Source organism: Cyprinodon variegatus, unplaced genomic scaffold (genome assembly GCF_000732505.1).
Source record: "Cyprinodon variegatus isolate N-32 unplaced genomic scaffold, C_variegatus-1.0 Scaffold721, whole genome shotgun sequence".
Lineage (NCBI taxonomy): Eukaryota > Metazoa > Chordata > Actinopteri > Cyprinodontiformes > Cyprinodontidae > Cyprinodon > Cyprinodon variegatus.
This window is the reverse complement of record NW_015151174.1, coordinates 280,215-294,340: the sequence shown is the minus strand read 5'-3', so window position 1 is coordinate 294,340 and position 14,126 is coordinate 280,215. Positions and strand designations below refer to the sequence as shown.

Genomic DNA, 14,126 nt, shown 5'->3' with positions numbered 1-14,126 from the left:
CATTTACAAACAAAAATGGGCTTGTTTAAAATGAAAATAAAATGAACATAACATTTAAAGGGTGGAAACCTAATTACAAACTTGTAGGAATAGATTTATAACACTCTTACTTTTTATTTATTTATTTTAATGGGGGACAAACCAGGTTAGAAAAATGTATCTAAATAATGACCAATTACATTTGGATCATTTATTTAACAGAACAACAATGTCAATTTTGACACAAATTGCATTAGGTGCTAACTTATTTTTTCTATATCAAGGGAAATAGGCCTATCATTTCCTTTTTAAGTGTTGGGGGGGATTCAAACAGATCTGCAACAGATTATTGTAAAAATATTTGCCTTACATCACCTACTGAGTGCAGAGCAGGGAGCTGGCACTTCAGTCTGTCAGGCGCCCACTCCTATTGGGTCTAGCGTTGGATGGGAGGACTGAATAAATAGCGAGTGAGATGCGGATCTGAATGACATGAGATGTGGAGCAGCAGCAGCAGCAGCAGCAGCAGAGAGAGTAGCAGACAGAAAGCATAGAAGCTGCTCCTTAGTCACCGCAGATCAGCGCTAAAACAGCCAGTCGGTCCTTTTAACTGATCCTTTGATCTCAGTGCTCGCGCGCGCTCCTCACTGCTTTGATCCAAGTTCTGTCGGGGAAAGCTCACCCCTCTGCTGTTAACAGGTTGGACATCTATTTAGAAAAGAAACAAATAAATAAGGAACTACAGATTATTTTTTTTATTTTTTTTATTTTGCGCGTCTTATCTAAAATCGCTAGAAAGATGATGATGATCATCGCGGAGTTCTTCGTGGTTATTTTAAAGGTGCTTTGGTCGTTTGTGACAGCCGGGGCCAGGTGGGTCGTGCAACCCAAGGAGAAGAGCGTGGCGGGACAGGTGTGCGTGATCACCGGGGCCGGCAGCGGCCTCGGGCGGCTGTTTGCCAAGGAGTTCGCCCGGAGACGCGCAGTCCTCGTCCTGTGGGACATAAACAGCCAGAGCAACGAGGAAACAGCGGAGATGGTGCGAGAGATATACCGAGAAACGGAGACTCCCGCCGCCACAGACGGTAAGTCAGCCTGGAGGACTTTAGATCTCACTCTGTCTAGGAAAAAAACACACACCAACCTGCTTTGTTTGAAAGCACAAAGCATGAAAATTAATATTATTCTATTAAATTATCTTATTTGTGCAGCAGCTTTATCCAGAGTTGCACTGATTGAGCAGATTGATCGGAATCAGCCAATTTTTCAATGATTGGCACTGATAATCCAACAGCATGATCAATAACAGGAAATCACATATTCTGATGGCTACAGTTTTATGATACAGTTTTTTATTTGTACCCTATGTGAGGATTCCAAGTGTTTTAAAATAAAAAAAGATAAATATCTGAAAAAAGCCTTGATATCAAAGTCTTAATCCTAATCTATTTTTATTTATTTATTTATAACATGCTGAAAACCTGTAATTCTGTAAAATCCTAAATTATTTGAAACAGTTTAGGGGGGAGGTCAAATAAAAATCTTAGAAAGATTAAAGATCTGCAGCATTTGTTTGATATAAAAGAAAAAAAGTGTATTTCTAAGTGATATTTTTCAACAGGTTGCATGTGAAAACAAGAAAACTTTGGTCTTTTTCCTTTCACACAGTTGACTCTGACAGCCCCACTCATCTAGATTCTATTCTTCCTTCTTCAGGGCCTGTTGGAGGAGTGGAGGAGGTCCCTGCTTTTAAGCCTCAGGTCTACACCTATGTGTGTGATGTGGGAAAGCGTGAGAGTGTGTATTCCACTGCGGAGAAGGTGCGGCGAGAGGTCGGCGAGGTGGACATACTGATCAACAATGCCGGCGTGGTTTCAGGCCACCACCTGCTGGAGTGCCCTGATGAGCTGATTGAGCGCACCATGGTGGTCAACTGTCACGCACACTTCTGGGTACGTTTATTCAACTTCTTCTTTCTTTGCTTTGTGGTTGTACTATATTGAAGCATGTGAAAAAGTAGCATTTTCACAAGCAATGTGATGCCATTATTTTCCACTCCACCTCCCACGCCTCCTTCATATCTTATCCCACCTCCTGATCTCCCAGTCAAAATACAAAGATGTTTCTGAATCCCTCACTGAGAGGGAAAGTGAAAGTATGTGACCAAAAATAGGCATCTTTGATGTTCACTCCTCAGCTAAAGGTCTGCCACAGGAAAGTCACAAGGTTTTTCTTTAATGAAACTTCCCCTGTTCTCTGCTGATATTGTGGTATGGAAACCCTTCCTTTATCCTTGTGTGGTGAGATAGGGCTCTGTGAAAGCCTCATTTCAGTGCAGCACTTTTTAGTGGTAGGTGGTGATTTTATGGGGATCTGTATCATATTTTCTTTTGGCTCCTCTCCCAGGGTTCTTCCTCTGCCTTCTTATCTCCAAAGGAACATGTTTTGCACTTAAATATTTAGTTGAAATAAATATGAGCTGTAGTGTAGGGGAAAATAAATATAGTGTGCCATATGGAGGGTCAAAAGTGCCAGAGTAAATATGTAAATACAATAATCATTTCTTGATGTCAGATATACAAATATATATAAAACACTACTATATATATTCTACTACTATACTACTATAAATATACACATATACATATATATGTTCATATATGTATGTTTTTTAATATTTTTTTCCCCATATTTTTAAGTAAAAATGTAATTATGAATTTATCATATTCTATACACTTTTATGGAGTGCCAGTCAATGGAATGTTATGGATAAGTAAAAGGTAAATGTCATATAGCATCTTTTGAATTGGGAGGAATCCAGAGGGATTTACAAACATTCAGTGATTCATACAGTCAAACACTGATGGTGGCACGCTACATTGTAGCCACAGCTGCCCTGGGACACACTGACAGAAATGAGGCTGCCGTACACAGGTGCCACCGGACAATCTGACCACCATCATAGATGATTAGTCTCAAAATGAATGATTGTATATTTATCCAATCAGACTTTAAGATGTATTTAATGAGACAGTTTAGTAATAGTTAGTAACCATTTCAAGAATTTTAGAAAATAATTATTTGATTTTTTTCACATATAATGATTTAATTATGCATCAAATTAAACAATTAAAATGAATTATGGCACGTTTGACCTTCTGTAGTTGCATTCTCTCACTGTGATAAAAAAAAAAAAGATGCGTCCTTAGGCTCTGTGAAAGACGCTGAAAGATGGGACACTGGAATGAAAATGTATTTTATCACTTAGCAGTGGGCTCTGTTCAGCAGCTGTCATGCCTGTGCATAATTAAATGTCGCTCTATATATTTATTTAATCTGTTTTCCAGTTTTTTTTTTCCTGCATAGTAATGGTCCTCACACCTAGTAGTAGCCTTGTTGTAGTAATTGTCACATTATGTTTAAAAACCACTGGTTTTTCTTTTCTGTGGCTGCAGGTTGCTTTTAAATGGAGATATATCCTCAGTGATGCCATGAAACCTCACTGATTTGAAGCTCCATAATTGGGCATGAAAATCTTTTGTGTTGTCAAACATGTTGCGTATTTCCTTCCTAATTGTTTCTTCATTCGTTCTCCTCTCTGCTGGCTCTCCTCGTGTTCTTTTACATCCAGGATTTGGAGTCACTATCCAGTGGTTGGGTGGCAGATTTGGGGATTCTTAATAGAAAGCTGTGTTTGTGTATCTCCAGTATTCTATGGAGAGTGTGGTTTCTTTAGAGGTGGGGTGGAGACGAGCGAGGGAGGAGGGAGGAGGAGAGGAGGTAGATGAAAGAAGGATTTAATGAATGGCGACAGCCAGAATGGAGGATGTGGTTCATTAACGACACAAGCTAGATGAATAGAGCTTAGACTAACAGAGACCTGACCACTATCCTCTCACAAACACTGTTGCTCACTGCATGCAGGTGGTACCTTTTTGTCCTATATATATATATATATATATATATATACATACTTATTCCCCCTATTTAAAGCCCAGTTTACAAGAGCACCTGCAACAATTTGAGATTAGCTTAGAATACCATAATATAGTCAGTTCTTTGGAAATAACATACTTACATCCAGATGTTTGAGCATTTACAATCTTTTCGGGGTTGTTTAAAAACAATTGAATTCATATGTATTCCCAGATGCAGCTGTTTTTTTTGTTTTTTTTAAGCTGATTGCTAGAGTCAACAGCCTATACTTAGTCCCAAAACACAAAGCAGACCATCTAATGCTAGAATACAAATTACACTGATAATTAAGAAGGTTGTGTTTAAGTACAATGGTGGACTGCTTTTAGAATATTATAGCACCATTAGGAGGTATTCATAGAAATTATCTTCCAACAATCAGGCACAGAAATAAGAAATAACGCATTTTTCAGAACAGACTTCTATCAGGAGCAGGGAGAAGATATTAAAAGACTCGTGATTTGGAGCATTTTATTAAATGATCATACAGGACCATCCTTAATTAAGGCTTTTAATTCCTATAAAACCGATAGCAGTATGGAAAGTCATCCTTGCAGAACATCTATAAGCATAAACAAAAAAAGCTAAACTGGTTTCTCTCAGAGGTCTGATACTGTTTCAAAAAAGTAAAAAAAAAAAAGAAAGTTTTCCTCATATTTTATCAGCATAACGAAAGAAGAAAAAAGTCAGTTGTAACAACAGTTTCTGATTTGTACAAGTTTTGGACTCTGCATCGGGAGTGAGGCAATGACTGAGACTGCAGCAGGAAACGCAGGGTAATCGTAGTGTGGTTGTCTGCCAAAGCAGCCGAACCCAGACCCCACACTCCATCTCTCCTCCTTCCATGGGGCCTCTCTGACTCCTCCCAACCCAAGGGATTTGGAGGCAGTGGGTGCAGCTGGAAGGGAGTCACCAAGGCCAGCTTCATTTATCTGGCTCTGCCACACACACACATCATAATTCAGTCGCTTTCTTCTCTTAAGATTTTTCTTTTTACTAAGAGGGAGCATGACTCGCTCTGATGTTTTCATTAGTCCACCTGAACGTTTGTGATGTTTCCCACTTCTGAGTCATGTTGGCATATGGGATGCACAGTCATTTTGCGAGGGACATCAGAGCCGTTTCTGTTTGAAGATTCACAGCTATGTTGTGGAATGACATGAAAGCAAATCAGCCTCAGCATCTTGAGCCGGTTATCGAACAGGTGGTTTGGTAAATGATTAACATTTGTTTCTCCTTCCCCGCCACGGAGATCCTTGTTCTCTTGTGCTAATGCATGACATGGCGGGAAAAGAACGCAGTGCCATCCCATGCATAAGCTAGGCAAGAGGGTAATGGTAAGCTGCTGCTGACCCACTTTATCTGACAATTGGTTTCTTGTCTGTGGATCAGCTTGACAAGATGCCAGGCGACAGGAGCCAAGTTCCGCAGGCAGCGTTCCGTCTTTAGACATAGAAAAGAGGCAGCCAGGCAGAATGGTCCTACTTGACTAGTTTTATAAGGGCCCCTCCTCCGGCCTAATGCACCTGTACTCCTTCATGAGAATGCTTATCACTCCTCCCCTTCCTATGTACCTGTTCATGCCCCATCAATCTTTCTCTTTAATGAAATTTCTGATGATACTAGAAAATGTGGAATGGCTCTAAGTCATTCAAGTGAGAACCAAAAAACATTCTGCCTCTTTTCTTTACTTTGCAAAAGGACTTAATATTTAATTTATAGCTCAATAACTAATCATGGGAAAGATCATATATATTAAATAGTTGGATGTTTCTGATGAAACAGTGGGTTTAAAGGTGCAGTGAAGCATTTACATTACGATTTAAACCTTAGAAATTACTCCTTTTGGTTGATCTCATCATCACCTCCTTTATTTAAGCCCTGTTTTTAAAATAACATCACAGGTCTCCAATTCACTGACAAAAAAGGATAAAAAAAAAATTGTAACTGACACAAAAAAGTAGTTACAAACCTCTAGACCAGACTTAGATTTTTTTTTACCAGGGCTTTATATTTATCTGTTGGTTGTAAAAATAGCTGGACACATTCAGATTGACATTTGTTCCTGGCATTAAAGGCTGAACCCAAATGTTTTCTTTGTGTTTTCTTTCAGTTAAGTTCTGACTCTTGGAAACACCATTTCAATTTTCCTGAAAGTAGGAAAATCCCAATTATCAGTCAGTTTAAAAACAGAGTTAGCCAATGCATTTGTAGTCAATCTATTTCTATATTCAGTAGCAGCAAGCAATACGTATTTCTACGAGATAATGCTAATAAGAACTTCAGCCCTTTTACAAGATAATAATAAACTACTTTAATGACAGATTAATAATTAAAGAAATCTTAGATATTTAAAATTAAACATATTTTTGTAACCATATTTTCATAAAACCCTTATGTAATGCCCACCTCAGCTTTCAACCTTGGTAAAAACTTATCTCAGCTTTTAATAAAGTAATTACTGTAACAGCTGTTTTTGTATGAGCTTCTGTCAGGCATGTTGGATGTATTCAAACACATTGAAAGAGTAGGAGCAGAGCAGTAAATTATAGTGTCCTCAGCAGAGAATAGTTTGAAATGCTTTGTCTTATGTTATTTATATGAATAAATTAATAATGGGCTGAGAGCTAAACTTTGTGAAATCCATTTATGGATTTACAATACTCTGCATTAAAAAGTGCATTCTGGTTCTGATTAAAGCTATAAGTCTGGTAAAGCAATATAAACATAGCGCCGCTTGTATAGGGTAGAAGAAAGTACTGGAAAACAGGCCCAAATCTATCATCTACAATCAAAGGTGGCAGCAGCACAGCTGATACCTCAATCCAGGATGGTGTCACAGCCAAACCAGAGCAGACCATATGATAATGATGATGAAAAAAATAGTGCATAACAGTTGAACTAATAAATACTGCAGAATTAGAGAGGGCAGATCAAATGAATCAGAAAGATGTAAAGTGGTCCCTCTGTCTTCCAGCAGCTTAAGCCTATAGTAGCATAGAGATAGCTGAGGATAACCTGAACCAATCTAACTATAAGCTTTATCAAAAAGGAAAGTTTTAATCCTAGCTTTAAAAGTAGACAGGGTGTCTGCCTCACGGACCAAAACTGGTAGTTGGTTCCACAGATAACTAAAAGATCTGCCTCCCATTCTACTTTTAGAAATTCTAGGAACCACCAATAAACCTGCACATTGAGAGCGAAGTGCTCTGTTAGGAACATAAGAAACAATCAGATCTCTGATATAAGAGGGAGTTTGACCATTTAAGGCTTTATAAGTGAGAAGGAGGATTTTAAATTCTATTCTGGATTTAACAGGAAGTCAATAAAGATATTCTAAGATAGGAGAGATTTCTCTTTTTAATTCTCATCTGGAAAATTAAAGCTGGATTAGCTGAAGGTTTTTAGCTACATCGTGTGGACTTCCTGATAGTAGAGAATTACAATAGTCCAACCCTGACATAACAAATGCATTTACTAGTTTCTTACTATCACCCCTCGATCAACATATTATATTTAATTCTTGCAATACTATGGAGATGAAAGAAGGACATTATAGAAACCTCTTTGATATCTGATTTAAATGAAAGGTCCTGATCAAACATAGCACCAAGGTTTTTATTTATTTTTTGATTATTAAAAAAATGCAGATAAGGTTACTGACTAATAAGCTTCGTTTTCAAATACTCTAGTAGTCTTAAATCTATATAGCGGGTTGGTGATTTATGGACAAATACAACTAAGTATCATCAGCATAACAGTGATAATGAATCCCATGCTGTCTAATAATTCTACCAGCTGGGAGCATAGTAAAGAGAATTGGTCCTAGCACTGATCCCTGTGGTACTCCAGGTAACCCTGGTTCTTGAGGAAACATTTATCATTAAACTGAGCAAACTAAAATCTGTCAAACAAATAAGGTTTAAAACAGTCTATTGCTGTTCCTGTAATACCTGCAGAATGTTCAAGCCTTTCTGAAAAAATATTATGACCGATGGTATCAAATGCAGCATTTTCATCTAAAAGCACAAGTACAGATACAATGCCATTATCTGAGGCGATGAGAATGTCATTTGGGACTTTCAGCAGAGCGTTCTCAGTGCTGAACTTAATTGTTCCTATATATTGGTTCCTGGTTGTACAACTTGTTTCTGTAAGAGTTATGAAAAAGCAACAATTGCTGGCTAGTTAACTTGGTCCATCTACCTGGAGCAGCCTTCATCAATCATGCATTATGATCACTAAAATTAACTCAGCCCATTCTGCTTCCTCATTCAGTCAAACTCCGGTACTCAGAAAGTTTTTTGCTCCCTCTCCTTCATTCACTCATCCAAGGAAAAGTCAACCCAATTAAATGGCCATCTGGTCCAAAGCAAAGGCCAAAATTTCGTTCATATTCCTGTTGGTCAGGCGCTAGCACTAATGCAGCCTGACACCCCAGCTGCAAGAAGCTTTGTGTGGCTTAAATGCTCCGGGGGGCACTCACCAATTAGGAGGGGGTGCAGCGGGCTGGGCACCCCCACTTGGGCCAAGGAGGCCCGCTTGTGTCAACGGGTAATTTAGCGGAACAAGAGAGCGTTGAGACCCAATTACGGCGGCTCTGATGTAAGACACGAGACTCTGGTTGCCTTCACACATTTTGTGTCTGAGAGGTCAGTGGGGGTCATACCCACATGCCAGAGCTGCCATGAGAAGCAGGACATCCCGGCAGGGTGGGAGAGAGATGGGATGGTTGGTCACACTCAGGGTCATCCTCAGCTTGAGGGAAAAATCTTTCCTATATCAGTTCCAGGTTATAAGACCACTCAGCAAATCTGTCCAGCTGAAATCCAATAACTGGCTTGGACTGTAAAGAATTGTGCCAGATCAAGTCATTCTCTGCTGTCAAGAAGTTGCTTTGGGAGTGGGAAATTTTGGCTCAAGTCAGGTACGGGCATATCTTGAGGTAATTCTTCATTTGCACGCAACTCTCTCCCTCTGTTGCCATTCTGGCTCATAGAGACTCCGCTCAGCATTTGCCCAGGCCTAGCATTCTCATTGCTACCTCTCTTTGGGCCCCATCACTTGATGAGTTGAATATTGCACCAACCCTAAAATTTATGTTCTGGAAAACTGCAGATGTCTGGATCCATTTCAGATCAGTTATACCTGACTAAAAATGAACTCCAACAATGAAGTCATTTCTGTTTCTTACAACAGCCTCTCTGTTTAGTTTTAACCTCACTAAACAAGCAGAAAGGCATCTACAACACAAAAGCTAATCTCGGTGTGCAGTTTTAATGAGCCTTTTTCCTCTCTGCTCTGGCGGTTCCATGGCTGTGCTACCAGGTACCAAGCTCTCGCTGGCCCTGTGCTCCCCTTCTGTAAATGTTTATGAAGAAGGATGGATAATTTATCTGGCAAGGAGTTCAGATAATAAAACCCTTGCCTTTAGTTTATTTTAACACACATTATTTAAAAACAAGTAATTAAAAAATTATATAATTTTCAAAAGATACTAAAACAACCTATTTTTTTGGACATGGAGAAAAAAAGAGAATTCAAATATTTTTAGGGTTCTTAAGCTGCCTGAAAAAACTTTGTGAGGGAAGAAACAGAATGAAACATCCCTTTAGTTTAAAATTTTATAAGCAGCACCGTTGTTATTGTATATTAATAATATATTAAGAAACTTAATTTTTTCTGCCCTCTTTTATTCTACCATTCCTTCCTTACTTTGCTCTTTTATTCATTGTTTTCAATCCTTTCTATCTTTAATCAGTCTTTTTTCATCCTATCAGACTAGTTCTTTACTTTAGTTCCTTTTTTTTTTACAAACCTGTTTTTGCAGTTTCTGCATCTAAAGCCTGACATCTGTCAAAAAAAAAAATCAAGAGTGAAGTCAAATTAAAATTCTGTACTTAAAAATAAATCGCAAAAAAAAAAAAAGCTTGTATGAAAATCATTTTGACATGTAAATAATCCAAGAACCATGTCTCCCTCTCTATATATAAAACATTACAGTATGGATAGCACATGTTGCTGCTGAGAACAGAAGGTTGAGTTGCCAAGATGCTCGCGGTTTTTACTTCATCACCTCAGTAACTTTCTGTATCCCTGAAGGTTTCATGTATTCTTCACCTTCGTAGCACATATGTCACCTAAATTATTAGCTGAGCGACCAACAAAAGGCCTGCTGGGTCTTTGCAGACGTCCCAGTGGGAGAGTGATTGGTCAGTTCCTGTCACTGCCATTATGTGTCACACCTGCTGATTGGCTCATGCTGTGTGCAGATGAGCTCTAAAGTCAGGAGCAGACAGGCAGAGTCAGCTGTACCGTAGGCGTCTAACCCTCATCAGAGCAGCCGGTGGAACTAGTCTGTCTCTCACGTGGCGTTGTGGTTTTTAAACCCTTTCATCTCTGAGCTGGACTGGCTCATCTGAGGAACTTTTCAGTCGCTCTGGTGGGGGCGATGAGGCCGTGTAGGTAGAAAAGAGGCTGCACTGCTACAGGTGATGAGTGAGTGGAGGCCTGCGACTGGTGTTGTCACCAAGTCTTTAGTGCAAGGCTCAACGAAAGGCACCAGATCTGTGTGGGAAAAGAAGCGACTTTGCTGAAACGCTTCCATCACTCCCTTTAACAACGTCCTCCTTCTCTTTTACATTGGATTTATAAGGGATAGAAGTTTTTAAATCTTGAAATGTTGTACCTCCCCCTCTCTCTGTTATGAATTGTCATTCTGACTTTTCTTTCTGAATCTCCATGGAGAAGCGATAGAAACTGAAGGGGGGGGTGAAGGATCAAAGAGCATTGGCACAGACGAACTGCACAAGTGAACTAACCTTCTTCTTTTTTCCCCCCTTGCCCTTCTGTCTCCTCTGTCCTTCCCCCAGACCACCAAGGCGTTTCTCCCCAAGATGCTGGAGCTGAATCACGGTCACATTGTGACTGTTGCCAGCTCCCTCGGTTTATTCAGCACAGCTGGAGTTGAGGTTAGTATCATACACAGAAACACACACACAGCCGAGTTGTTCCCACCATCCGCGAGCGGTGCTTTTCTCCTCCATGGCACGGCGTGCCAGCTAGCACGCTGAGAGCGAGGAGGTTAGGCCCCCTTTCTCTGGTTGTTCCCCCACCCGTTAAATTAAGCAACACAGATGAGCATTCGGTAGTCTCGTATAGATTCCTCTATCTGTAGCAGCGGGGGTTTGGGGGGCCCCTCAGTGGGCACTGGCCCTGGGGCCAGAATTAGCTGACAGCTCCCTGAGGGACAGAGACATCTTCATCACTGCTTTGTGAAAAACTTGCTCCTCATTCAATATTCAGCTCACAACTGTTTCCAATTGATATGCTTTTCCTTCCTATAGTTTTTTTTTTGTTCTATTTCATGATAGAATATTTAAAGGGGGGGTATTTATCTCCACAACCAGAGAGAGCAAAACAGGACCCCCCTCAAATATTTAGGGTATTCTTATTTATTCTATTAGCAACTGTTTCTTGAAGAATGCATTCTTTGTAGAAAGTTTGCATGAATTCAGATCTGCAAGTAATTTTTTTGGAAATCTACAACAATGTTTTTCCTGTCTTTATTGTTACACGTGTGTTTAAAGAGGCTGCTTCATTTTTCTTTTTTTTTTTTTTATACTTAAGATTATTTCCACAGCGAACCACATCAAAACCTTGCTGCCCAGCAGAGCAGCATACTAATGGCTTAGAGAAGAATGCTAATGAAACCCTAGGAAAGCAGTTAGGTTCCCTCAGGTTTTCTTTGTGGCTGTATCATTACCAGCTAGGAGAAACCCCTGAGCCCATTGGGGCAGGTTTGATAATGTTTTCTGCTCTCTTTTTGTTTTATTCTTTTCAGGATTACTGTGCCAGCAAGTTCGGTGCCATCGGGTTTCATGAGTCCCTGAGCCATGAGATTAAAGCCTCGGAGAAGGACGGCATCAACATGACCCTGGTGTGCCCTTACCTAGTCAACACGGGAATGTTCAAAGGTTGCAGGATAAGGTGAGCCTCGACAGTCTGCCAGTCTAACTGCTTCGGTTTCTCTGTTTTTCTTTTTTCTTCCACCTGCGAAGAGTTTTTTTTAAACAGCTTTCAAAGCAGATGTTGATGGTTTGTTGGTAGAATTACGGTACAGTGATTTCAGTTTCATAAGTCAACAGTTTGTATAAACAAGGAGGGCTGCCTTTTGTTACCCAGGTGCACCTGGTCTACACCACTACCTCCATCCCTCCACACTAACTGCCTCTTGTTATGGTCTTCACTTTGGTTTAGGGTTATTGTGTGCAGGTGGCCTTACTGTCAACCCCCCTGTCCCCACCCCACCCTTCCCACCAACTCTTAAGGCCTAATCAGTGGTAATACATAAAAAAAAAAAAAACATTGCAAAGCTTCCGCAAGCACAAAACACACTTTACATATTTCCATTTGCCTTAGTGAGGATTTCATGTGAAAGACCAACATAAGTAACATATTATTTTGAAATAGAAGGAAAATCATACTAAATGGATTCAGATTCAGTCTCTGTTATTTTAATACCTCAAAAGTGAAGCAAAACTTATCCACAAATGTACCCAAGAAAAACAGAGCCATTAGCCCAGGTGGAAAAGTAATTCCTACATAATTCTGTCTTTTATTGAAAAAAGCCAAAAGATTTAAAGACATTCGGAATAATCTGTCCTGATCAGATGAGACAAAAGTGAGTAAAAAAACCACTGCAAATCCCCCCTCTGTACACACCATCACCACCAGCATGGTGCTGCTGGGTCGCTTTTCTTCAGCAGTGACAAAAACGCTGTTCTGCATGGCTAGAAGAGCCTCAGCAAAAAGGCTGAGGCTTCTCTGATTGAGGATTTGATCTGAAAATGGTTGTTCACACAATTTAGAAAGCTTGTAGTCGTAACATAAGGAGTTTTTACATGTATAAAGGCTTTGCATATTAATGATCAAACTTCTTATTCGAACCAGGAAGGAGATCGAGCCTTTTCTGCCTCCCCTGTCGCCGGAGTTCTGTGTGAAGCAAGCCATGAGAGCCATCCTTACGGATCAGCCGATGGTCTGCACGCCTCGCATCATCTACATGGTTAACTTTATGAAAAGGTAGGATTCCTCCTCCATTAGCTCTCAGTGTAACGCTTTTGGGTAGCTCCTCTTTTAATCCCGTCTTCGTCCCATCTCTGCAGCATCCTGCCCTTCGAAGCCATCGTGTGCATGTACAGGTTCCTCGGAGCCGATAAGTGCATGTACCCCTTCCTAGCTCAGAGGAAGGAGGCGATGAACAACAATGAAGCAAAGAACGGGATCTAGGGGTCCAGCGTTTACAGCATTTATACCTGCAAGCATTTGGAAACAACCACTGAAGATAAAAGATGGGGGAGGGTGAAAAGAAGAAAAAGACTGAATCTAGACTGGTGCACTTGCATTGAGCAAATGCAAAGATATACCATATTGTTCCTCTGGAACAAAAAAGCTGCGTACTACACAAAGGATATATTTGATTTTTTTTTGCCTAGAAATCAACATCTATATACCTTCACTAGTTTTGAAATCATACAAAAAAGGTATCCAGTAATTAACTATTTACATAATGTAGTCACCAGCCTTATCTAGTGTCATTGTGGAAATATACAGTATGTTACTGTAAAAAAAAAAAAACAGTAATCTTTTTTTCACTTATTTTATTTTTGTAGACATGCACTGTAATTTCTAATTTTTATAATGAAAATTCAGATTTGCTTCCCTCCCCCCACTGTCAGTGATATTTGTATAGACTTAACTCAATGTTTCGAACTAAGCCAAGATTTTCTCATGCAGAGGCTCTTTTCCAGTCCAGTTTACCTTCTTTGCTGCGATTCATAATGGCGTGCCATTTTTTAAAATCAAGCGATCACCATGTTTCTTCCTTTTTTTTTTTTTTTATTTGCTTAGAGACATAATTTTAGTCACAGTTTGAGTTTTGAAATGCATTCCAAATGGGACTCAGTGGCCAAGTTGTTGACGACCTTTTTTGGCTACGTTCACACTGCAGACCTTAATGCTCAATCCCGATTTTTTTCGTGAAATCCGACTTTTTTTTTGCGTTGCTGTTCACATTTCCAAATATATGTGACTTGTATGTGATTTCCTCTGTGAACTGCATTCTTATAACGTAAGTGTGCAATAGAGGACGCAATAATGTCACAAGCAAG

The 14,126-nt window shown here is 39.8% G+C and overlaps 1 protein-coding gene across 1 annotated transcript; it reads left to right on the top strand.

Annotated features, from left to right (window-relative positions):
• Positions 1–470: 470 nt before the first annotated feature.
• Positions 471–13,879, top strand: rdh10 (retinol dehydrogenase 10 (all-trans)). Its single transcript, XM_015395043.1, has 6 exons — positions 471–1,064; positions 1,696–1,931; positions 10,827–10,925; positions 11,798–11,943; positions 12,907–13,038; positions 13,122–13,879. Exons 1-6 carry the CDS (start codon positions 779–781, stop codon positions 13,243–13,245), a joined length of 1,023 nt encoding a protein of 340 aa, XP_015250529.1. The 5' UTR covers positions 471–778; the 3' UTR covers positions 13,246–13,879.
• Positions 13,880–14,126: the final 247 nt, after the last annotated feature.